General features: G+C 40.5%; 2 protein-coding genes across 3 annotated transcripts in view; both read right to left on the reverse strand.

Moving 5' to 3' along the window:
• Window positions 1-474: 474 nt before the first annotated feature.
• On the reverse strand, window positions 475-8,299 carry prtfdc1b (phosphoribosyl transferase domain containing 1b). The gene is made up of 9 exons (XM_061084576.1): window positions 8,222-8,299; window positions 7,886-7,992; window positions 6,120-6,303; window positions 5,455-5,520; window positions 3,064-3,081; window positions 1,982-2,064; window positions 1,709-1,755; window positions 1,488-1,564; window positions 475-1,012 (listed from the first exon to the last, which is right to left on the reverse strand). The coding sequence occupies exons 1-9, from the start codon at window positions 8,267-8,269 to the stop codon at window positions 965-967; spliced, it is 678 nt and encodes a 225-aa protein (XP_060940559.1). The 5' UTR covers window positions 8,270-8,299; the 3' UTR covers window positions 475-964.
• A 4,772-nt stretch (window positions 8,300-13,071) lies between these two features.
• pbx1a (pre-B-cell leukemia homeobox 1a) overlaps window positions 13,072-25,624 on the reverse strand; it is a 49,017-nt gene continuing 36,464 nt past the window's right edge. The window contains exons 3-9 of one of the 2 annotated variants that reach the window (XM_061084508.1): window positions 23,589-23,833; window positions 21,624-21,814; window positions 21,246-21,381; window positions 19,883-20,042; window positions 18,851-18,963; window positions 16,915-17,004; window positions 13,072-13,839 (exon numbers count right to left, since the gene is read on the reverse strand). In XM_061084508.1, coding sequence (XP_060940491.1) covers window positions 13,747-13,839; window positions 16,915-17,004; window positions 18,851-18,963; window positions 19,883-20,042; window positions 21,246-21,381; window positions 21,624-21,814; window positions 23,589-23,833 — 1,028 coding nt within the window. In that variant the 3' untranslated portion in view covers window positions 13,072-13,746. The remainder of the gene's footprint in view (window positions 13,840-16,914; window positions 17,005-18,850; window positions 18,964-19,882; window positions 20,043-21,245; window positions 21,382-21,623; window positions 21,815-23,588; window positions 23,834-25,624) is intronic. The other variant, XM_061084507.1, reaches the window with a different exon arrangement.

The following is a 25,624-nucleotide window of genomic DNA, read 5'->3' on the forward strand; positions in this document are numbered from 1 at the left end:
TTCTTGCTTTTGTGGAGCAAATGACACACAGTCATGTGTCTCGTGTGTACACAGAGCTCAAGACAGCAAACTTCCCATTGTTCATTTTACTGTTTCATTTTCAGTCACCTAGATTTCTTTTTTTCAACCTGACCCTGGTAAACTGATGTTTCAGGATTTGCCTTCAAACTCTGAAAGATACGATGACAAACCAGTTAACAAAAAGTTACAGTTCTGAGGGGCAATGAAGGAGTGTATGAAGAAGCCAGTGTTCTGTAACAACATGATCATCACTTTAAAATTGAAAACAGCACGATACAATAAAATAAAATACGTTAATTTGATTAGACCACCACTTAAATTTCTAAAAAATTCTAAATGATTTTTGTGAGTGGATAGAGGATGCAAGAGAAAAAAAAATCAGGCAAGCACTTATAGAACCCACAAATGTTAAATTTATTTTATTTTATGTTAAACCTCAAAAAAAGGAGGTAGTTGACGCACGTAATGTACAAGTGAATAAAACTGTAAATTCTAACACTTATTTCCTATAAAACAATAACTCCCTTTTGTTTTGAAAGAAAGCTGCACACAGTTTTACCTCATCACTGACTGACCTAAAAAGATTTCACATTAATACTCACCAAGATTATCAAACCCTTAAGATTGCATCCAAAAGAAGTAAGACTAACATGGCGTTTGCATTGAAAACACCGAGCTATACAGTCACAGTGCTGCAGAAATGTACAGTTCACATGTGAATCAGGGTTGTCAAAAATAAAGATGCTAAAGATAAATCTTGTCTATGTTAAAACTGTTAAACATTACAGAGAAGGAATGTTGTGTTAGAAAAACAACAAACAGGGTTGTTCAAGATCAGATGTCACAATAGCAGCTGCCAGTGCATGGCATCCCAAGAAAAATGTTCCCAGCTTGCTGTGAGATGACATCTGTGTAACAGTCGCCTCCTTTTACGATCCCTGCTTCAAATCTTGTATTTCATCTTCGCACTTTCGCTGATCACGCAGATATGCTACAAATTGAGGTGGAAAGAAACACGAAAAATGGAGAATAAGAGCAAATTCCACAACATTCAATACAAAACACATAATAATTTGGTGCATGTAATGGCATTCAGTGCTCTCAGAAACTCATTTTGAGCTCTTCCTCTGAAAAGCTGCTTTCAGACATGCAATTTCCTGACATTTTTTGGAGGGTCTGTATGTGAGAAAACAAATGTCCCAGCCAGTTGCTGCAGATATTTTCCAGAACCCATCCCATTATCCCCCTGATAAAATGTCCCGATAATTCATAAAGAGCGAGTGGACGTGTTGAAGACGTTTTTTAACATGTAACAGACATAAAAAGAAAAGAAGAATCTCCTGCTGCGTTCTTCATAAGTGAAAGACAAACTCCCGAAAATGTCTGGACCCAATTTGCACTGGTTCATATCTGAAAGCAGCTTCACAGAGTCACTGTTGTCTCGAGTCAAAAAGGCACCGACTTACATTGAGGTCTCTGAAATACTCATTGTAGTCTAAGGCATAGCCGACCACGAAACGATTGGGAATCTCGAAGCCGACATCTGAAATCATAGACAAGGACTGACATTAATTGCACGTACTTGCACAGCCGACTGACTCATTGACTGACAAGCTGCAACAATTGCTTTTAAATGTGAAAAAGGAACTGACTCATAAACACATGAAAGGGTTGGTAAAGTACATACAGTCAGGGAGACATGCTGAGTGGAAGGGCATTCTCTTCACAAGCAATCTGGGGGAAATAAAAGCAGACATTATCATAAGATAACCTCTCCTACCTGTTGTGCTTTGTATCAACAGGCCGTATTCATTTTAACACAGCAGCACCTAAGACCTGCATGGCTTCTCCTCTCTTTGTCTCTCTTTCTCTGTCTAGACCAGAGGGCGAATTCAAGTGATTCACAAAGCAAGAAACTAGGCTGCCTTTTTTTCTGATGTCTTCCCGGCCACAGCCTTACCCTGCTACTTTGATCAATTTGGGCCTGAAGCCTTCAACGTGCTCCAGGAGAGTTTTCATTGTCTTTCCGGTGCCAACAATAGCCTGTGGGGGACAGATAGAGAAACTGGATTGAGAAAGCAGCAAATGTTGACAAGAAACTGAATCACCTCACGCTGAACTGCAAAAAAGGAGGAAGTTGATCACACTGTATTTATTACATAACCATTTATGAGTGTTCTAAATAAAACAATAAAAAAAGATTAACCTCTGACGAAAAAAGGGAATTTAAAACCAACATTTGATGATTGACACAAAACGCCTCTGACTTCTTGCACTGGTGAGGAGTGAATGTTGTGGTGGAGTGAAACCACAGAAGTATGCTTTGTCAGCCTTTGATGTGTGGATGTAGGTCAACTTGCCCTACATGGAGAGTGGATACTCCTTAACATTTTTCAATAGTGAGTGGATACAGCGTAAAATTTGGTTTTATTTTAGTTTCAGCGTTCTTCGAATTAATTTATTTGACTTTTTTATGGAGCTTAACCATTTCAATATATATATATGCTCTATGCTCGAAACAGAATGTGGTCTAATGTGTCCAGTCTGTGGTTTGAGTGATCAGATCTCACATGATTAAATCAATGAAGAGGGATGTAAAGTGATAAGCTCCACCAATGACGTTATGTTTAAATTGCTATTTATCTGTTAGCAGGAACTGATTTTATTGAATCTTGGTGGGAGGGCCGAGGAAGAGCTACCTACTTTTGAGTGTCCGCAAGAACATACTCACAAATGTTTGAGCCCTGACTAATTCCACTTCTCCTCAGTGCAACTCTTCCCACGACAGGACTAAATGATTGCGCTAACAAGGAAGGTTCATGATACTGTTACAAAAAAAAACACCGCTACCATGTCCCAAATATAGGTCAGCCTATTAAAAAGTTTCCTCATGTTGAACTCAGGTCGAGAGGAGGAAGAAGAAAAAAAACTAACTTTAAATTGCTCCCCTTGACCTGGATAAGCAACCACGTCATGAAATACAATAGGCCCATTTGGTTGAAGAGGATAAATAGAGAAGCAAAAAAAACATGTTTGACTCACCTCCACAATCAGTACGTTCTTATGAGAGTGTATTGGGGGGGGGAAGAGAGGAGAAGAAAGCAGTTATTCTTGGTTAGAAACAAATAACAAAGCTTCAGTGTCGTCTGTAGACTTCAAATACACATATTATAGATAACAAGTACTTATAAGTAAAAATATGAGTGCAAACTATTTTTTAAAATACCGATCAACATATCCTGCGATAATTTTTGGAGATATGTAAAGGAAGGAAGAGGAAACATGTGCTATCCACGGAGCCAGATTTATTATAGCAAGAGCTTTATCAGTAAGGGCTTTTATTACATTATGTAATATCAGTGATTTCCAGGGAAGTGAACAAAGCTCATAAAAACATCAGCCTCATCCAGACGAGGAATCCCGTGTTCCTTCAGTCCTGCGTCGAATGTCACACCGGAATAGCTGAGATTCTCCAAATGTTTGTCTAATCAACGGGAGACAACTGGGCACTATTTATACGAGGAGTCGTAATCTGCGCTCCAGTTCGGGGCAGACGGGTGGTGGTAAACTCACTTGTATGTAACTGGATGGAGATTACTCTACTTTTCAAACAATGGATTCATCCAGGCGTGCGTTCATGCTTTTGTTAAGTCCCAATTATTCACACAGATTTATTAAGAGGGCAGGAAACACTGTAAAGCTCTGTCTGTCTGTGTTTTTATTTCCTTGACAACCACTCAACTTCAAACTTCCTGAATGTTTTTCTAAAGGACCCAAGGAAGTGCCATTTTGTCGGGGGGGATGAGCTCATTTCGAGAAACTAAACCGTCACAGATTCCTCCACCTAATTACCTCAACCAACAAGGTTTTGTTTTCACTTCTTCGTTTGTTTATACAAATAGCTCAACTAATTTCCACAAAATAGATGGAAGGATACCCTGTGGGTCAGAGAAGACCCGATTCAATTTTGGTGGGGATTTGGATCCAGGAATTTTCTTTTACTTCCCTTAACATTGTGTGACAGGGCGTTTAACATGTTCACCCTTTTCCAATATTCCATTTTCACATTTAAGCTGATATCTACGAGAGTGTAAAATTTGGGGCGGCTGTCGGGCCTTGGAGGAGGTATGGTCTCTACTGAAGGGTATTCTAGTTTAAACTGTAAACTTGCTGTTACAATGGTAAAGATATTTTTTTTTTAATTGAGATACAGCCCTGGGACAAAGTTGCTGGCGACGTCAAAGACTATTCTCGAGCCTGACGGGTGCTGTACTGGTAAATCAAAGTCCTAGAAAGATAAAGCCACTGTCTTGTCGACTACACAGCAGCGAGGTAAATGCCTAACATGAACTAAATATAGTCACACAATAAATGTAATTCTTCCAGAAAAACACTGCAGCATTCGGTTCCTAACAGGCGGCTAAATTTAGTTGTACATCACAGGGAGCTCAGGGATTTCACACGAACACGTAAAATACTGAGTGGAAAATGACTCAAGCTCCCTGCCTCATATCCTATTCATGTTTCAGGCATCTATGCCACGCCTTGCTACAGGGCGTATTACTGTGTTAATGTGAGCGTGTGTTTGACTAAGCACTTTGTGTGTGCGTGTGTATCTTCTATTGATTTATATTACCTAGAAATACACTCACTGACTTATGGCTCCTGTAGTAGTAATTCATTCCAGTGCGCACACATAGACACAAACATGAAGGCACGTACACACAGATGTGTGGAGAGGGAAAAACTGCTCACTTGGCAAACAAGCTGCAAATACACACACTCTCACTGATGCAGTTTTGCATAATGTTTTGATGTATTCATTTGATGAAGAGACACGGGAAAAATCTCATCTCATTTGAAAACTGCTAGCCCAGTTGTATGTGACAGTCATGCTCAGAGGAAAATGTACTATATGCAAAGGGTGTTGTTGTATACACAATGTACAAATAAACAACTTCCTAAAACAACACTTTTTCAAGCCAAGGAGGTTATGTTTTTGTCGTTTATTTATTATATTATTGCTTAATCTTTGCTTTTGATTTGATGATATCAACACAAGCAGTTGAGCAGTGAGCCTATAATACCATTTAAACTGATTTTACAATTTGCCTCCACTGAGATAAAGTTTGAGAAGTTATAAACAATTATATGAGGGCGTTTGGTATCTGATCACCGCTGGGTTGGTCAGGAACTGTCTTTCAGCTCCTCTGAGGAAGCACAGAACCATTGTCATCAGCGGTGAGAGGGGGGCTGGCAGATCAGAGGGAAGGCTGCCCTCTTGAGGTCGCCATCTATCTGTACCCTCCATCTCTGAGCCATTTATGAGTGTGTGTGTATGTGTGTGTTTGTTTTAATGATAAGAAGCTCATGATGATGTTTTATTGGACTACGTGTTGTTGTTTCCAGTGATGGAGACAAGAAGATTATTACCTTTCCAGCTAAAAAAGACAAGTCCTCTGCTCCAACTATGTGAAGATCCTCTGTTGACTGGTCGTTCTGTGAAAACGATCATCCAAGAGAAACATGTTAATTTACTCCTTAATGTCTAAATGTGTTTGACACAGTTGCAGCAATTCAAAGTACAGAAACATGTAGACACATTCCAGATGTAAGTGTTTCCAACTTAAAAACATCATCTCCTCCAGATGTTAAACTCATTACATGATGAAACTTCATTATTTAACTTTCGAAAAGGTTAAAACGTTTATGCGAATCATCCTTTACCATGAAGGAAATTATGCATTTCAGGTCAAAGTGTATTATACAGGCACATGATAATCAGATACTATTGATAGGGTGCACATTTCAAAGTCTGTGGTACTTTTCTCCTTCGCTGTGGCTGCGTTGGCCACATCATGACTGCCAATGTGGGGCAAAGTAACACAAAGAAAGCACTATCATTATGTTGTATAAAATATAAGTCGCACATCTTCTGACCAAGTCATGGGATTTATGAGCCCTTTTCAGACGTGAACTTTTTGAGAAAGTCTGACGCAGACATTAACGTTCTCACATACAGCCACTACAGATAATTCCAGGAGATTGTTCAGAGTTCAGTGCATGTATGAAAGCAGCTACAGTGACTGAGTGCTCACCAGGTAGCTCTTGAGTCGGATGAAGTGGACCCTCATTGGGATTGAGCGGTTGGAGTTGCGGCTGAGGGCCGTGATCCTGTCCACCAGGTCAGCACAGAACTGGTAGCCTCCTTTGAGCACACACAGCACCACAGTGTCATGGTCTCCCAGGTCGTCCATGATGTTTCGAGCGAGGCGCTCTGTCCTGTGAACAAGGAGAAATAAGAAATGTCATCTTTTAACTGTGCTCGGTCAGTCCAGGACAATAAATGTTGTCCCCCCTGTGTGTTGTTTGTCTGATTATATGTCAGTTACACATGGCATCTCAAAAATACTCCCATACAGACATTTCAATGAAGTTTGGTGAACAATGCTGGTTTATATTATTTATTTTTATTTTCATTTTTACTTTTACTAAAAACAGCTGAGGAATTACTTATTACCACTGCTGCAGGGCAAAATTCCACTTGCAATAAAATAATATTATTTGAATATTCGGTGTTGTTTTACACCGTAATGTAAGCCTAGGGAATGATTCTGAGTAGATTTGACCTTTTTTGCAAGTCTACTCAGAATGTGCAGTAATACAATGGATTGCACAAATATTATTTTTCTCCATACTTCTTCTTCTTATTTTTATTAGTATTATTCTTAGTTGTTCTTCCTCCGAATTTCGACGGTTCTATTTTATAAGACTTTTGCCAAACGGTTCGCTTGTAAATTCCTGAAAAACTATGTTTTTTTTTTTATGGGGGTCAAAGGAAAGTGACAGTGGGTTATAGATCAGAGGAATATTTGATGTCTTAGACAGTTGCAAAGATGAAAGATTTCACCTTTTCCAGCAGGCCAATAGACCCGCTCAGTATCTCTTTCTCTCTCTCTCTCTCTCTCTCTCTCTCTCTCTCTCAACTACAGAGGTGCCTCAAAATGAAACAGTCTCTGGAGCACGCTGCATACATTAAAAATTTCTAGGGAGGAATTTTCTAATTATTACTATTAATCATTAATAGCATAACAAAGGTTCAATTTATATATCGATGAAATTCTCGTGCATTGTGTAAGCAGAGTGAGGAGGTATCACACAATACATTTGTACCATGTTTTGCTGTTTATCAAGTTTTTAATCATTCTTTTCTCATAAAGTAGAGTTTAATATCCCAATCTTCTGTGATTTGACATTTAATGGTGACAATTATCAATATCAACTGATCAGAAAATGTATGTCGATTTTGTCCGTATCACCAAGCCTTGTAATGCATTGTAATGCTCAGTGTATTGGATTTGATCATATGTGATTTTACTAACATCTGTCAGATCCTGACAGGTCACTATAGTATGAATATTAACAGTATTATATATTCCAGTGTTGACACCAAGCCCTGTACCGCACTTGATTGAGTTTCAATATTGTCTTTCACTGAGTAATTTGATAGAGATCATGATTGAATCTGCTTTACACGATAATTTCTATAAATGTTCTACTATCATAATTACATTCATTACATGGGACAGTGTGTCAGAGCTCTCATAATGTTTTATAATCATCTGTGTGTGAGATGTTGTTTGTATTGTGGGGTTGATAAAGCTTTGCAGTGATTTTAATAGTTTTACAGAGGAAAACCACAGTTATGAGGGTTTAAACCACACCATCGAGTCTGGAACACTTTACATCCCATAAATCTGCCCACAACTTCGCTCAAAAACAAGAAGCAGAAACATCTGGAAAGCAGAGACAGGGTTTGGTTTGATAAGTAGAGATTCTTTTTGCAGTGTAGCGTGGCTTGTACCTGTCCATAATGACGCCATGTGGAATGATGACACAGTCTAAATCCCCGGAGTAGTGAGCCGGATAGCTGAACAGGTCTAAACTGTAGCCTGGCCAGTCATCGCTAATCTGAGGGGGGGGGGGCAGATGCAGACATAACATCAAACTGAGTTATTTTATTGCGCAAAAGTGGCTAAACAGCACGATACTCCAAATCCAGAGCATCCACACGCTGCGTAAAGTTGCGCAACCAAAAAAGAAAAAAACCTGCGCCTCCACTACCAACAAGTAAACTTCTGTCTGCGCAGTAGTCGGACACATGTGCAGCAAATTGCATCTGCTTAATGAATTGAATTACCACGATCCCGCCGCTTCCTCCCTCGGATTGGACAGGGAGGTCTGCCATGTTGTTTTCCGCCGACACAACAGAAAGGCTCTTGCCACAGGAAAAGCGATGGAAGGAGAGGAAGGAGTTGGCACAGTTCGGTGAAAGAGGAGGAGCATCGTGTTCTCATGGCGTTCAGTACAACTTCTGCGTCCACTGGGGGCGCTCTAACACAGCACTTAACCATCCCTTTGAAGATTAGATTTATTTTAAACCAACTACATAGGTGCCATAAACAATAAAGGCCCAACAGTCCTCTTATGAAACCACATTTAAATTCACCGGATCCAGATTATTATTTGGATCTTCACCAAATTGCACATACTTAATAAATATCAGTTCTCTAAATATGTCAAGATCCAAGAATCATTCCCTGGGGATGGGAGAGAATCTGGAGAAAAGCTTTAAAAATCAAGCAAGAAGTAAAAACATAGTGTGAACTCGAATGGCTCTTACAGGTCTCTCACACTCATAAACATCAGCCTCCTAAACACGCCTGATTCTTTTTCATCAAGGTCCATGAATTATCTTGTGAAATTGGTTAAAAATGCCCAAACTCGCTATGTTAACTATAACAGAGGAAACAAATGCATTCAAAAATTTAGTAGAGGTAACGATAGAGGCATTTAATATTCAAAATGAAACAATAAAACAATATCGCCAAGACTTACTCATGGGAAATGATAGGAAGACTCAACGCAAATATGTATATATACAACACACACAAAACATAAAGAAAAATAAAATGGAATAACACTTAAGTGGTCAGCCTGGAATTAGTTAAATTAATTAAATTGTGCTTTTTTAATTCTGTGTAACAATTGTAATCAGTAATGATTTCTTTAATACATATTTTACAAACATAATTTAATTACTTTACGCAAACTCATCCCTCTGCACCTTTATACTCTGCACATAGCCGCCCCCATCTTAACTTAATGGATTCCTGGGGCCCACTAAGGATAATTGATGCTACCTTAAAAACGACACATCTTATTTGAGAACTTGATATGTGTTGTTGGACCTATGTGAAATATAAATCTATGCTCAACACTTGCTTGCAAATATGTCTCAGAGAAAAGGTAGCTTTTATGTAATTTTAAACTGCATTCATTTTTACAGACATCATTCAGTCATCACGTTCAGCTATGTTTTTGAAAGACAGGAACTTATAAGATCCATCATCATTATCAGAAACACAAACTCAAAAACACGGAAAGATACAGGAAAGTAAAGTAAAGAAAGTTGTGATGTCAAACGGTGGATCAAAAAAAATGTTTTTAGAGTTTTTATTATGCTGTGATTGAAAAATCTGAACAGAACCGCACTACTTTCCCTTATATGCAAATTAAAGTTTGCTTTGCTGCAATCGCAAAATTCCCTGTAGGCAATAAGTTCCTCTTTAATTTAAATGCCATCTTTATCATGTGGGTGAGCTGAAGGTTTTTAACAAATATGTTAACATCGCCATCTAGTGGAGAGAAGCAAACACTTCTGGCCCTCCTGTGCACTGCTTTTGTTCTTGTGAAGTCATATCAGCTCACTTGGATGTTTAATGTTTTTTTTGACTCCCTTCTCAATCGTTGTCTCGTGCTGCTTTTCAAAACCAGAGACACAGAGACTCGCTGGCCTGTCATGTACGAGATGCCACACCCAGTCTCACTTGCACATTAAAATCTGTGTTTGTTTGACAGTGTGTGAACAAGTGAATTCTGGATGAGCCACCCAGGGACTGGTGTGGTCAGTGCGTTGGTCTGGCAGCAGCAGCAGCAGCAGCAGGGTCCGGGCTGTCGTGTCACTGCACATTAGAGCAGTGTGCCGGGCTCTGTTGAGAGGGGGAGACAAGGTGTCTGGGCCCCCCCCCCCGTGCTCCTCCACGGCAGCTGTAATTACAAACAGTGGTACAATGACAGCTGGGGAGGCAGATGTCAACAGCAACATTAGATTTCAATAAGCCTGCACAGTGCCATCACCTCAGAGGAATGAGGAGGTGTTATGACCACACTCGGTGATTTTAAACTACCATAGCCATCATTCCCCGTACAACTTATTTCAAAAGCTTGTGTTTCGCATGATAGTGCAGCAGGCCCGATCATCGCCGAGCAGTGCCGCACAGGGCAGAAGAGGTTTTCAGATGAAGTCCTGTCAGATTGTTTTTGATGCCGTCTCTGCTGGAGAGAGCCGCCTGGCTCTTTTCGCTGCCCTCGGGGTGCAGGGGGGAGCAGTCTGGCGTTGGCATTTCACACTCGCTCAACAGTCAAGGCCTGTGACCGTCCACAGACTTTACCGCCAACTGCTGCCTTACACCCTCGTCCCTGTTGTTTGGCCAATTATGAATATTCAGTTGCCATGAAAGTAATTCTGTCAGACATGCAACTGTCTCGCCAGATAATGTCAGCGGTGTTGTTTGCGGTATTTGAAGGGAGAGACTCACAAGGACACTCGTCTCCTTCTCTATCAGATTGGGATCTTTCGGAAGGAAAAATGCTTAAAAAATATGGGCAAATCCAAATTAATCCAAATAAAATTGTCATATCTTTCTTTCTTTTCTCCTCTTTGTATCAATAATTATTCCTCTGTGTCGGATGGATCTCCATTGTTGATCAAAAACCAAAACACACCACTGAGCCACACTGACACACTGGGTGACATGTTCCTTCATTACCAAGAATATGCACCATCTTGCTGCCACCAGTACTCACAGGGGAATGATGCGGTACCGGTCGGGAAAGAACCCATTCAATTTTGGTACATCCAGGATTGTTGTTTTTTTTACACTTTCTTAAATTCAGAGATTACGTAACCAACATTTTCAAAAATTTCCATTATGATGAAAACAAATCAGGAACATTTACGGCTCTAATATATATGAATGTGTTTAGTTTGGTGTAGATTTATTTAATTTAAGTTGTATGCTTTACTATGTATCATTTTAGTTGAAATTATTAAGTGTGGGTATTTTGTAACACTGGTCATGTGTTGCAGAATTTTTTACTTAATAAAAGTATTCAGAATATGTAAAGAAACAGCCTCCATTGCAGACAGAGGTGGTTTAGGTAGATAATGTAGATTTATTTGGTGGCAAAATGAAATACTACCGAAACAGTAAATCCTAAATTTAGCTCTAATTTTGAAAGTAAAAAAACATGTAAGTGTTATATGTTTGCTTCTCTACATCAACAAAATAACTGAATGACTCTGTTTTTCTTGTGATTTGTTTTTGATGGCGATGTTGTTGAAAAGCCATGTCCTTAATGTTTCCTAATCCGGATTTTAACAATGTGTACATCAGGGGCGGATCCAGAGTTGGGGCCAGAGGGCAATGGCCCAAACTGAAATCTGATTGGCCCCTAAAGTGCCCCTGTCCCATTAGACTTAGAAAAGGTATACACTTACTGATAATACTGACAAGCTTTTTGAAGTACACAATGTGCTCGGAAAAGGAACTATTTTCAAAATATATTAATTGATGACTAAAGTGTGCACCTTACTGAATCACGAGTTGTGCATGGATGTTTGACATATACACTACTTTGCTGGACAGGAGCCAGTATGTGAGGGACGAAAATGTAAAAGAGGGGATGTCTGTTGGCAGCCACTGACCTTTGGTGACCTTTAGTTATCACTACAGTGACCGTGATCGCCGTCACGCCACCCGTTGAGTTTACGTAACGCTGAGTCTTTGCTCTCTCGTAAACCCCGACAATAAAAAACTGCTGATGTGCGGTCTCGCTGTATGACATATAGTTTTTAATGTGTTGAAAACCCTTTCCAACAAAGCAAGTCAAGCACAATGGTGCACATAAACACATGTTGAAAGTTCATGAGCTAATTCACGAGAGTAAGAAAGCAAAAAGTAATAGCCAACATTAAGCATAACAATTAAAAAAAACAACAGAATACAAAAACAAGTAGGCCACACAACATAAAAAAGTGTCTATAAACAATGTTAGACTGCTCAGAAAACACATCATCCCACATAATGACTCGCCCCTTCTTTAGTGCTAAATGGTTAACATTTACAATCTCCATAAATGTCTGACACTGAAAAAAAATCAGCCTGATAGTAGTGAGACAAGCAACGTGTCTACATTTGTTTTGGCGTCAGTTCTCGGGTGACTAAAGCAGTACCAGGCAGAGTAATATACTGATTCATGGGTAAATTAGCGCTAGGAAGAGGACACAATTCAACAAAAAAAGGGGGAAACACAACATTATCTTATCATCAGCGTGTCCTCAGCGGAACAGGTGTGTCCAGATGTTTCTTGCACGGCGATGATCGGCGGCTGCAAAGCTCTGAGCATCTCCGGACCTGCGCTGCAGATTCAGGAGTGAAGATCCACTGAGCAAGCAACGAGTAAAACTCTCTCAACATAATGACTTCCTGGGCTGAACCACAAACTCAGTTACAGACGTCCGTGACAGACTGTCTTCAGTGCAGAAGGTGAAACTTCTCTCAGTGGGTCGGCATTGTTCACTTGATCGTAGCACCAAAGGGTAAATTGAAGAAGATGGTGATTTGAACGAAAAGATGAATAGATGACGGTGTATACATGTGAGGAAATTATATATTCAAACTGACTTCTCTTGACGGTTTTGTTTTGGTTACGTCAGCAGTTTGGCATCGTCAGAAACGTTTCTACTGCAGCGGTGACGGGGGAAAACAATGATGGATTCAAGTGAAAAATAAAAAAAATCCTCCTTTTCTCATTGCGATTGCCATTCTACCAAGATGCTGCAGAACCAAAACCAACAGCGTGTAAAGTAATTCGTTTTAAGCTGATATATCCTCCGTCTTAATGAATGATGTCAAGCTTGTCCAATTGATGACAAGTATTTCTTTATTGTTTTACAGATAACATACTTCACAGGGTTACCTTAGAGGTAAGATGTCTGCTTTGACTCGTCGGAGACAGAGGGGAAGATGAACATACTTTTTTTATCAAGCACACATTGTAAACAACTGAGCAATATTTAAGTCTAAATGGCGTACCATAGAATAGGTGAGAGACAACAAAATGTAAGTAAGAAGATGTGCCCCTTGCTTGCAAAGACAAAAGTTTCATTTTACAAAACAAATAATGGTCACTGACAATTTTTTCTCCTTTTTTTTTTTTTAAGTGGCTGAGAGGTAGAATGAAGTATTTTCAGTTAAAATCAATGATTTGATTTTCATTACTTAATCATATCATTTCATCATAATGAAAACATTACGAGTGAAGACGTAACCCCAGCCCTCTGAATATAATGTGAAATCTGTACAAATGTCTCCGTTGTCTGCGGCATTGTTTTCCTTTTTATTGTGAAACTTTTTGTTTGTATCCCAAATGTCCAACGTTCTAAGCAGAGGAAATATTATTTGTTTGTTTTTTTGTTAGGTTTTCACAGCAACTCTCCAAACATTGAGATGTGAATTCCTTTGTTTAACACTGTGAATAGCAAGGTCAGTCCATGTTTGTTGGTTCTTTCTTGTGGATGAGTTGTGGAGATGGATATATTCAGTTGGAAGTATCCGAATGAACGCTCCCGGGTCCTTCTGTGGGCGATGTCACTGACGAAGGAGTCGGAGCATCTTGCCAGCCGCCATTTGTCTGTGGAAATGAGATGAGAAATATATCATTTAATAGAAATACAGTCAGATAAAAAATGCTCATATCTTCAATGATAACACACAACAAATTATATGAAAAGACAGAATAATCAATTCAAGTGTTGCTTGTGCAACCAAAGTCTAATATAACATTTCCCCCAAAAAACACTAAAAATATCAATGAGTCCTGATATTCCTTCATCATAATGAACGTGGTTGTCTTCCTCCCACTATACAGAAATGAAGCTGAAATGCTGTGAATAGGAACGCCACCATCTTGTGCATTTAGAGCCAGAGTCCGCGCTGTAGCGATCGGGTGATGAATCGCTATCGTCAGTCTGTCCGTCAATCATGAGGATTCTGCCCATTTTTATAATATCAAACAAAAACCTAACATACTGGAGAAAATAGTATTCTACTTGGACATACATCAGTGTGAGGAGAACTATGTAAAATGACAGAATTCATCTTTGAGAAAAATGAATTTCGACGTACACTTTGACTTTTTTGGTTTGGCCCATCTCCCACACACTAGCATGGAGGAGGTTATGACATATACTGCAGCCAGTATGTGCATCTACAGTCTGTTCATGAAGGCAGACATACATACACATATAAAATATATATATACTGTACATTTTATAAATCAAGACAACATGAGTCCTAATTTGAAATGCATGCAGTGATGTCCAACAGCTAATCTAAAAGTCAACTGTAAAAACTGCCAACTCTTTTCTATGAGACTCTTCATAAAAAAAAATAAATAAAGTGCTTGCGCCACTTCCCTCATTTCTCCCTCCAAACAGCTGAAATAATAATAATGTGAGCTAAAAAGGAGAGATGAGACACAGACTACAGGGACCTTTCATATATCTCAGAATATACCCCTGAGATGCTTGACAAAAGAATAAATTATCACAATAAAAAGTAGCTCTTTAAAATGGAAGCCCTCTCAAATCATGATAAAAGCTCGACTAAAGACCATTACGGACATTAATTGCAATTTCCACGCTATTAGTGAGAGCTGGGAATGTGCTCTGGCAGCCCCTTATTTCCAAACCCTGTTATTTTGCGTAAAGACGTCTGTCATCTTATTCTTATTCAAACATTTCTCGTCTCGGGGAGAGGCAACACCCACCAGCAATTTGAGGGGTGTAATTGCTGTTCGGTGATCAAGAACGAGAGGTGAATGACGAGAGTTCAGTCAGTAGTTCTTAGAAAGAAACAAATATCATGTGCGCTCAATGAATGCACTAAATGCAGCTCCTTGCAATTTGTGCTTTAAGTGTGCTATTATTATAAAAGCACTAAAAGAGCCTCACATCATCATACTACAATATTCCCTGTACTGTATGTTTCTACAATACTATTTTTATTATTTATATCAAATTTAATCTGAAATTAAAAAAAATCTATTTCACAATAAACTGTCAAACTCAGTAGGAGAACAATAACTTTAAGTATTTTTAGAACACATCACACACTAATATTTAAATTTCTGATATATTTTTCTGCACTGTGAGTTACATTATAGCTTGTTGTGGCCGTAGCTATTTTCAGTTTAATTATAAAACTCAGAACAATTTAAGAAGATTTATGTTTAAACTGATATGTGGGAAATTCTTTAGCCTCATTATCATTTGCTTGATCCTAAAGGAGTCGTAAAAACCATGAGAATGAAAACAGCATTACATTGGGTTTGCAGGAAAACCAAAATATTTGCCCAGCTGCACAGGTTGCAGCTGTGCGTTCTAATTTAAGAATATGGAAATAACATCTATTGTGTAATTTTGTATTTGTACGTGTGTTAGTTAGCAGGATGACGCAAAAACAGCTGAACCTATTTTAATATAATTTTGTGGGAGGGTGAGGCCTGACCCAAGGAAGAAGGAGGGCAGATAATAATAATACAAATGTGGTTTCATAAGTGGAGTGTTAAGCCTTGGCGGAGGCATCTGCTCTACTGAGTGACATTTTAGCTCTGGTTTATTTTCAGATTGTGTGAGAAGATACGGTATAGTTTGAAAAAGAGGAACAACATAAGAAAGGGGTTAAAAGTCTTCATGATGACATCTGGAGCAATAGTTTTGTAAAACAACCACAGGGTGTATTTTTTGTCTGGAAATCAAATGCTTTGTTCTATGACCCCAATGTAAAATAAATACATGAAAGGGAAACTGGTTCTCGAAACTCGTAATTGATTCATAATGTTGTTAATTCAATACATAAACACCTATGTTGTTCTTGTTTGCTCATTGATAATTTTCCATCTGCTTCCCCAATATCCAACACAGGGACACAAAGCCTCCCACACCTTCATCTCCAGTCAGTGGAGCCTGTTGCATGTTTTTAACTGGCTTGGTGCGTCCGTTCTTATTTTAGCACAGGGGGGTGTTGCAGGCTTGGCTGTCAGTGTCGCTGTTCCTGTGGATGAATGATCTGACCAATGTGCTTGGACTGTTAGCCCAAAGCCGCGCTCTTTCTGTCCCTGTGACTGTCGTATTGATTCTGTTCAGCCCGGCGCGGCCTGTCGCTGTGGATCTACATGCGAGCTCACCGCCTCCAGTGTCGCCTGTCCCGCCCTGCCCAGCCCGGCCAAGGGACCCAGAAAACCGTGCCCGGCCTTTGACAAGCTAAAGAGTTATTTTAAGAATTAGACACTGAGAACTTTTTCTTTCTTGTGAAGCCATTTTTTTTTTTTTTTGGCAGAGGGGTATGAGAGGTATGACCCCGTGCTATGGTGCCAATGTGAGAGCAGCATCGGGAGGGAGGATGACACCTGTGTCCTTGTTCCTGTCGACTGCAGGTGCCGCGCAAACGCTAATGTCCTCCGACAGACTCGGAGCGAGTCCAGCTACTCAGCCTGGTAGCTGCCTCGTTGCTCGCCACCTAGGGCAACGCTGGAGCACACGGAGGGGGAGACGACTGGACAACAGCCCAAACCCGACAAACTCTGCTAAGTGGCATCCCAGGGTACACACACAGAGTGACACAATATTATACACATCCGGCAACCGGGGAATCATCGCAAAGAAGAAGAAGAAGAAGACAGAATGAGATTGTTTACAGGTCTTACGTTGATGCCCTGTGGACTGTACATCTGGCTGGCTGCGAGGCTGTCACTGTATCCGCCGGTCTGGCTGATAACATGGCGAAGGGTATCCACCTGGAACAGCAGGGACACACAGACAAAAGGCCCGGTCAGACAAAAAGCTCTGGATAACAAAGACAGCCATGCACAAAGGAAAGGTCAGTCTGATAGTGAAAGGGTACCATAAACAAGAAAAGGTTACAAACGGTGAATCAGAAGGGTTTGGCTGCTACTACAAGCACGATAACAGACATCACAAAAGGACACAAATACGAGAAGCATGACAAGAACTAACAGCTGGGAATATGCACTGGAGCAAAAGGACTGACCAATCGATCTAATCGATCTATCTATCTATCTATCTATACATCTATCTATAGATCAATCTACTCATCTAAATATTGATCTAAATATCTATCCATCTATGTGTCTATGTGTCTATGAGTCTATGTGTCTATCTGTCTATCTGTCTATCGATGTATGTATGTATGTATGTATGTATGTATGTATGTATGTATGTATGTATGTATGTATGTATGTATGTATGTATGTATGTATGTATGTATGTATGTATGTATGTATGTATGTATGTATGTATGTATGTATGTATGTATGTATGTATGTATGTATGTATGTATGTATGTATGTATGTATGTATGTATGTATGTATGTATGTATGTATGTATGTATGTATGTATGTATGTATGTATGTATGTATGTATGTATGTATGTATGTATGTATGTATGTATGTATGTATGTATGTATGTATGTATGTATGTATGTATGTATGTATGTATGTATGTATGTATGTATCTATCTATCTATCTATCTATGAATCTATCTATCTATGTATCTATGTATCTATCTATGTATCTATCTATCTATCTATCTATCTATCTATCTATCTATCTATCTATCTATCTATCTATCTATCTATCTATCTATCTATCTATCTATCTATCTATCTATCTATCTATCTATCTATCTATCTATCTATCTATCTATCTATCTATCTATCTATCTATCTATCTATCTATCTATCTATCTATCTATCTATCTATCTATCTATCTATCTATCTATCTATCTATCTATCTATCTATCTATCTATCTATCTATCTATCTATCTATCTATCAATACATTTTGAATAATTTCATAATAAAAGTTCTTTAATTGGAATGCACAGCCACTCGGATGTTCACTCTGAAGGAAGCTGGAGGAGAAGCATGAAAACACATTGCACTGCTGTACGGAATATTACAACCAATCAGAAGACTCTCCTCGCGAGGCTAATTTAGTCAAAGATCTACTTTCTCTTTTATTTTTTCCTTCTCTTAATTGTTCTCCTCTGGGAGTGCGGCCATGATTGGAAAAATAATCCTTTTAAACTAACATGAGATTCAATAATTTAAAGTCAACCCCGAAGACCTCTTTACCCCCTGTAGTCTTCATCATTGTCTTTCTTGCATATTCATGAGCGACCTAAAGCATTGGGAGAGCTGATCTGAATAGAAAAGGGGGGATGGCGGGATAAAAGAAAGGATGCCGGCAGCACTAAAACTAAATGAAAACATAACTTCGGGTGGCGATTCCTTCATCTACGACCAGAGTTATAACGCTCAGGAACACTGGATTTGGTCATCGCTGTCCACTGGGGCAAGGTCAGGGAGCGACAGTGCACCAGTGGCTATGTGAACTCTTGTCAGGAGCATTGATGAGTGTTGCACCGTTTCCAAAACTGTCTGCAGTCGTCTGTGGGTTGACAATGGCTTTCGACATTAATGCAAAGCTCCGGGCTACGAGTAACCTCTGTCTGACTGCGTAGGGCAAGTTAGTGCGTGCGTCCACACTTACAGACCGGTCAGCGGTGGAAGGAAATAAGAAGTGAGCTTTCAGTCACTAGACTCATAGAGGCGCCTACCTGGGATTGTATGTTGGCCCCAACCTGCCCCCCTTGGTACGAGTCCCCATTGAGGGACTGCACACTCATGAACAAGTCTCCGGAGTTTGACATGTTAAAAGAGCCAGCAGAACCTGAGAATAGACAGAGGCAGAGGAGGACAAGAAAGAGGGGAGAGGAGAGGAGAGGAAGGAGAGGAGAGAAGCAGGGAAGAAAATAGAGGGACAGAAAATAGAGGGAAGGAAAAGGAGTTAAAATGATCATGCATCAGCAAAAGTGCATTAAGTGGGTTAGTTCGGGCGGGCGGCAGGCATCGTGAAACAGGTTTTTCCCTGCAAAACCTGCTCGCTACAAATGCAGTGGGTGCACATTCAAATATCACCGAACCATAATTCAAAAGAAAAAAAACAGCCAACAAGAACCACGAGACAGAAAATCATCATAAAACTGTTTAAGTCCGGTTCAAACAAGGCTTATTGATTACATGGTTGTTAAATGTCCATGCTGCGAGTGTTTCATTAAGGAAGTAATAATTGATCTGCAGGAAGACCCAAAGAATAGTCGTCGTCCTTTAATGGACCCCAGCTCCCCAGATGTAAAGAGACCATCGCGTAACTTGATTTCAACACCCGGTCCTAATCCAATACAGTTGCGAAAGTCGCTATATGACAAAAGACTGCGCTTGCCCTCCGAGCAGCTTAATGGCATGCACGAGGTCAACCGGACAAGAGGCAGGAAAAATTAGCGTCCGCAAGAACGAGAGGTCAATAACAGAGGGAGGGAGAAAAGGAAAGAAAGAGAGAGAGAAAGAAAACAGGCAGACAGCAAAGGCGGAGAAAACATGGAATAAGAAGAAGCGAGAGAGCCGTATCATATTACTGGGTTAGTAAAGGAGGAGAGGGGCTCTCTGTTAGTCTGACAGCACCAGAGACTGAATTCTTGAGATGTGTGCCTCAAATATAAGAAGATTGTCTTCTGCTTCTAAAAATAAATCTTCAATGATTCTTCGATCTGTACTGGTTCTGGTGAGGTAGCAGATTGTTTGACGCTCACCTGCTGAGTTGGGAGTTGATGGCGAGTTGGCCTGGCTGCCTTGGGCCGACACACTGGTGGCGCTGACCGCGGTCCGGGCTGCGTACATGTTGGCCTCTTCCTGGAATTTGCCGATGTTTTTCTTGTATCGGATTCTCTTGTTCCCGAACCAGTTCGACACCTGTTGAGATATCAGGGACAAGATGAATGAGAATGAGAATAAAGTTACGCTTTTATCTGTGCAATGCAAACCAACAAAAGACAGACCGAGGGCAGGTATTTGAGTTTTCTTAGGGTAATAAACTCAAAACAGCCAGCATCCGGAAAACTTTGGCTTTTTGAAAATGCATCAGAGGACCTGTTGCATAATTTATCTGTCGTATGTTGTATGTTTTTTAAATGTGGACGATACCAACAGATATCTAACAGTTATTTCAAGTTGAACTTGGATTTTCTTTTACCCTTTCAAATGAAATGATGAATGTAGGAATTTTTTTCCCCACCCATATTGTGACAGAAAGTGTTTTTCTCTAAATGGTCATCAGTCTATCTGGAGGTCACTGTCTGTTATTATCAGATTATCTGGTTATCTGGTTATCATACACGCAAAAAAAAGGTTTGGTATCAAGTTAGTTGTGTGTATAATGTAAAGTTGTTCATTACTAATTACACTTATTATCAGCTGACTCCCACAAGATACTGTAGAGCACAGTGGCCAGATCACCGCAACCACAGCAACACTTAGCTATTATATTCAATAAGATGAATTTACAAGCTCATTGCATGTTCTTTTAATACACAATATCAAGCGCTGGTGAAAAGAACAAAGATTTTTAAAGTCCAACTCCCAAGACAGTTTCAGACACAAATACATAGAGAGATACTGACACTACACAAACCTGCTCATACACAGGGGTGGACACAATCACAAAGAAACCGTTTAACTTCAGTGACTCGGCCTCTGTCAGGCTTTTAATTAATTTAATCTTTTACCAGGAAGTAATGCACAAAAGACCCCAACCCTCCTCCTGGAAAAACTGTGTGATTGTATTTTTACAGCATATTAGTTCCAGCACCATTTCAGTGTTAAACCACAGCCAAAGTTAGAAAGCTTTAGACTGATGTTAAACCATGAATATGTTCAATTCAACCACTATTTCTCATTCTGTATTTCTCCACTTGCTTATAGGGTTTAAGGCTGGTGATATATTTTCTACCTGAACTGGATATCATCTCATTATGTTCATAGGAGAAACAAATGAGTGTCTCAGGAGGAAATATAACCGAAACCCATATTAAATCAAATGTAAGATCCTGCCGGCCTTGGTTCCGTGAGATAGTTTCCTATTCATTTGAATTGTATGATTCAGTTAAATCCGGTTACCTGTGACACTGTGATGCTGCATTTCTTGGCCAGTTCCTCTTTGGCCTCCTCACTGGGGTAGGGGTTACTGAGATGGGAGTAGAAGTACTCATTCAGGACCTCTGTCGCCTGTTTGTTGAAGTTCCTCCTCTTTCGTCTGGAAAAGGAATGAATGAAAAAAACATTGAATTAGACTTCAAAATCAAATAAATATAACTAAACTGCATTTTAATCAAGATTGAGCTTAACAGTGCTTAATCTGAAATAAGAACAAAAACTCAAAGGCAGGGACACATCTGGACCTGGTTGTCCGATATAAGGAACATTTGAAAATAAAAGAACAAAGCAGAATGCAATAAAAGCAGAGGGATGAGTTTTCTGGCACAGAGACACACCGACCTGGCATCGAGGAAGCGTGAGCGCAGGATCATGACAGCCTCGCAGGTGCTCTGCTTCAGCTGCATCTGGATGGAGCTGAACTTGCGGTGAATGATGCTGACCATGCGCTCGATCTCTTTGGGCGAGATGGGTCGTGTTCGAGACTGCTCCCTCAGCAGGTTCATCACATGGGTGGTGAACTCATTGCACGCCTGGACGCACAGACAGACAGGATTCATAAAAAGAATAACTATCACCGACGCTCAGCAGCTTCAGACAGAACAAAAGGGTGAAATTGGATTCTGGAGAGGCTGCAACTTTGCCGCTACTGGGCCTTGCAGGAGCTGACAGTACAGCAACGGTGTTAGGGGGTAATAAGAGCAGTCGGGATTAAAGCAGCACACGCCACACGCTGTTTCACGTCAAACAAACGTGGCGGCGGCGCAGTCGTACGGCGGCGTCAGCAGGACTCGCAGCACTGTGAATATTAAAAAGGCTTCTCTTCAATGGGAGAGAAAATGTGACAAGTGAAGAGAAATGTAAAATGACAGCCGGCTTTCAGTCTCGTTCACATTCAAGAGGTTCAAACCGTCTCACCCTCTGTTCACTCCATCTTTCAGTCTACCTCGTCGTCGTCCCCCCCCCCCGTCTGAATCAGTCACTGGATATGACTGCATTCAGAGTCAAGGTGTCTGTTGCTTGTCAACACCGGGGTTACGTCAGTCAAAGTGATGCACCGCGCCGCCGTTCTGCTCGCGCACACCCGGCAGACACCACTCACTCACACGTGAGCGCGAGGTGTACGTAGCGCGGTGACACAAAAATGCTCAGGTGTATATTGACTGTGACAGTTAGCGATGACTCGCCTTCCTTCGGAGAAGATGACAAACCCAGCGTGCTTTGACTTCCGAGGGAATGACAAGGAGTTACAGTCTTTGGAAGAGAGCTGGTGTGTGACTGATACAACGGCTGCTTGGCTGCTGAAGATAACATCTCTGAAAGCTCGGCTTGTCACGAGTTGGCCTGTGAGAGCTGATTGCAAGAGCATTATACTTATATCTCATCCATCCTTTATGCCAGCGTGCTCCGATTAATGGGCACGGAACGCAGATTATCTCAGGATGAATTGACCAAAAGAGGAAAAGAGAAGAGGTGCTGAACAAGAGGCCAAAAACATAATATTGACTCTCACAATTTCTTCAATTCACTTCAGTATAACTCTTCTATTCTGGCAATAAACCCGACACACTGGCGCTTTAAGACAGAATTAAATCTTGTGTTTAAAGGACAGTGAAGATAATCAGTGCTTTCATCTGTTTTGACCCCGTAAACAAACAGGCAGAAACAAACTAGGTACAATTGTCTCGATTTGGCACCTGACCAGACTCAGCGAGAGGCTGATAAGAGTTTTCTGTAGGTCCATACAGATTGACCCCCACTGTTCGGAACACAATGTGTTTACATATACAGTAGGTGTAAGATTTACTCTCCTTTTAAAGTGATAATTGTTTACATTTCAATCCAGAGATGCAGTTAAATCAGAGCAGTTGTCTTGACAACTGCTAAATGTTAAAACTATCTATTAGCATCGTGTAACAAGAAACACATGTGACGATAGCAATGCATAAACAACATCATTTGTCTGTGGCAAGACCGGCAGACAGATACAAAAAACAAAAGCTATTTTTTAATGACTGAGGTTCATGCTGCCCTTCAATATAACAAGTAAATATTACATATTTTAGTTTTTAAAACTTTATTTTGAACACCTGGAATGTTTGTAGTTTATGTGGTTTACATCTGGCCCAAGACCTTTGTTGCTCTGGTACTGTTAGCTTTGAAATAAAGAGTTTTCACCTTATTGACCAAAATGTGGGGCGGACTGAAATTTGAGCATAAAATAAATGTATTTATGATATAACTGTATAAAAATTAAAAATATATATATTATTTAATTATATTGAAAGCCAATCTTCATAGACCCACCTGTTCGTACTTCTCCAGCTCTGTGTGGTAAATTCCTCGGATCTGCGACAGCTTGGCCCGATAGTCGGAGTGTTCTGCTGAGTTGTCGGCGCCGACGCCTCCGGCGGCCGCCGCGGCAGCTGCAGCGGCTGCCGCCCCCCCACCTTTCTCCGGGCCAGCCACGCCCTCCGCCAGCAGCATGTTGTCCAGTCGCATCAGCTGTGGATCTGGAGGCTCCTCCTCCTGGGCGCCTCGGATACTGAGCACTGTGGAGGACAAGAAGGAGATGACGTCAACACCACGCCACCGAAAAGTCTAATTTGTGTTTTTGAAGATTTACATTTAAGGTGAACCAAGTGACTGAATAACAAGGCAGATGAATTTTTACGGTGACTGAAACGCAGGAGTGTTCTTTCCCTCTGGTCCAGCCGACCAAAGTGAACTCCCTGAAATATGGCCGTCGTTTTAATAGTTCAAGTCTGTGCGATAAAAACCTGCAGCCTCACACAGGCTGGCAGCTAAGGAAGGTCGTAAAACTATCATTTCATCGATTCTGACTATCATTTCATGTAAGAAATTAACACAGCCTTCCACCACAGTTCATCTTTCATTGCCCTCCTTATGCTCAGACTATGTTCAGTTTCTGGCTTTATTTTATATTGTCCTGATGGCTTTATTATCTCGTCAGATGTTGCCTACAAAGCAAAAAACAAACTAATGACACAAGTGTGACACAGAGCATTAATGTCTCAAATAAATCAGTGCCGAAAATTAGCCGGAGCTGAATCAAGTAACACAAAGATGACGATGCACAAATTAGAAATATAAACGTGCTTAGATAGAAATAGCAAAGAATAGAAAAGGTTAAACTTTCATAATTTACTACCACGTGATTTGCACTCATTAGAATTCAGTAATTCAGCACGTTTTGACATGAATAAAACACAAAATGAATTTTAAGGAGGTAATGTTTTCAACACTTTCTGATGGTTGGTGGTTGTTAACACCAAAACTACGGGACAGATTTCCACAAACCTTGGTGGAAGGATGGGTTGAGGGAAGAATTTGGTGCAGATCCAAATAAAAATCTGGATCTAATTAATTTTAAAGTGGTTTTATAAGGGGACTGCTGGGCCTTGGCGGAGGTGTGCACTCTGAGTGCCGTTCTAATTGGCAAATTAATTACACACAATATAAAACAAACAGATAATTCTGAGGTGTGAAGCAGGAAACAGACATCATTTAAGGTCCTAGATTATTTGCATGATTTTATAATATCACTATTTATTTTTTAAATATCAGAGTTATCATTAATGCCGCTGCATAGTGACACCCCTTCCTCACATTGTAACCGCCACACATAAAGTCCCAGTGTCAGGGGTCCTGAATGAAGAAGGACTGTTTAACAACTGATACTTAGGTCTGTTTGTACATTAGTTTGGGGATTTGAACCAAAACAGTGAGTCTACGGGTGATCGCTTCTCAGCAGCCTGACCTCAGCAAAGACAGTCTGCTGAGAAGGACACGCAAAAACCACACACACGTGCAAATCAGATTCATTCTTGCACACAAGATATTTTGAGAGCCATAGACACAGACTCCACTCAGGCAAAGATAAAAAGCCTTTATACTGCTGACTCCATAACGCTATTTTGACTCCATGCTGGAGATTAACACACAGGTGTTTGAGCATGTTGTTATGTTTAGGCCCCGGATGGCCTGCCCTGCCTCTCTCTGCCACTAGAAGGCTCCCTCGGTAAAGCAGCAGAGTGGCCTGCTTTTCTCCGAGGTGCTGAAAACAGCCGACCAGGTGCAGCCCTCCATTCCATCCACTGTCTTCAAGGACAAAGGCAAAGCTGCCACCACATTTTTCATACGACAAATTTAATCCAGGCATCTATCAAAACCTTTCAGGAGGACGACCCAGCGCGACTGTCTCCTCCATGACGACTGTAGACAGTGACGCTAAATGACAGGTTGTGTGACAGAGCAGTAAGAGCCACACTGCAGCCCCACGCATGCTCTCCAGTCACAGAGACGGCTCCTTTGTAATGAGG

This window comes from Limanda limanda, chromosome 13 (assembly GCF_963576545.1).
Source record: "Limanda limanda chromosome 13, fLimLim1.1, whole genome shotgun sequence".
NCBI classification, from domain to species: Eukaryota; Metazoa; Chordata; class Actinopteri; order Pleuronectiformes; family Pleuronectidae; genus Limanda; species Limanda limanda.

What these genes read in the sequence shown, in the direction of transcription:
- prtfdc1b (XM_061084576.1), bottom strand. Translation starts at nt 8,269, where the DNA reads ATGGCAGACCTCCCTGTCCAATCCGAGGGAGGAAGCGGCGGGATCGTG. An exon ending in AAATTGATCAAAGTAGCAGG is followed by an intron (nt 1,756 to 1,981) that starts GTAAGGCTGTGG and finishes TATTTCCCCCAG; the next exon opens with ATTGCTTGTGAAGAGAATGC. An exon ending in AGTATTTCAGAGACCTCAAT is followed by an intron (nt 1,013 to 1,487) that starts GTAAGTCGGTGC and finishes CTCAATTTGTAG; the next exon opens with CATATCTGCGTGATCAGCGA.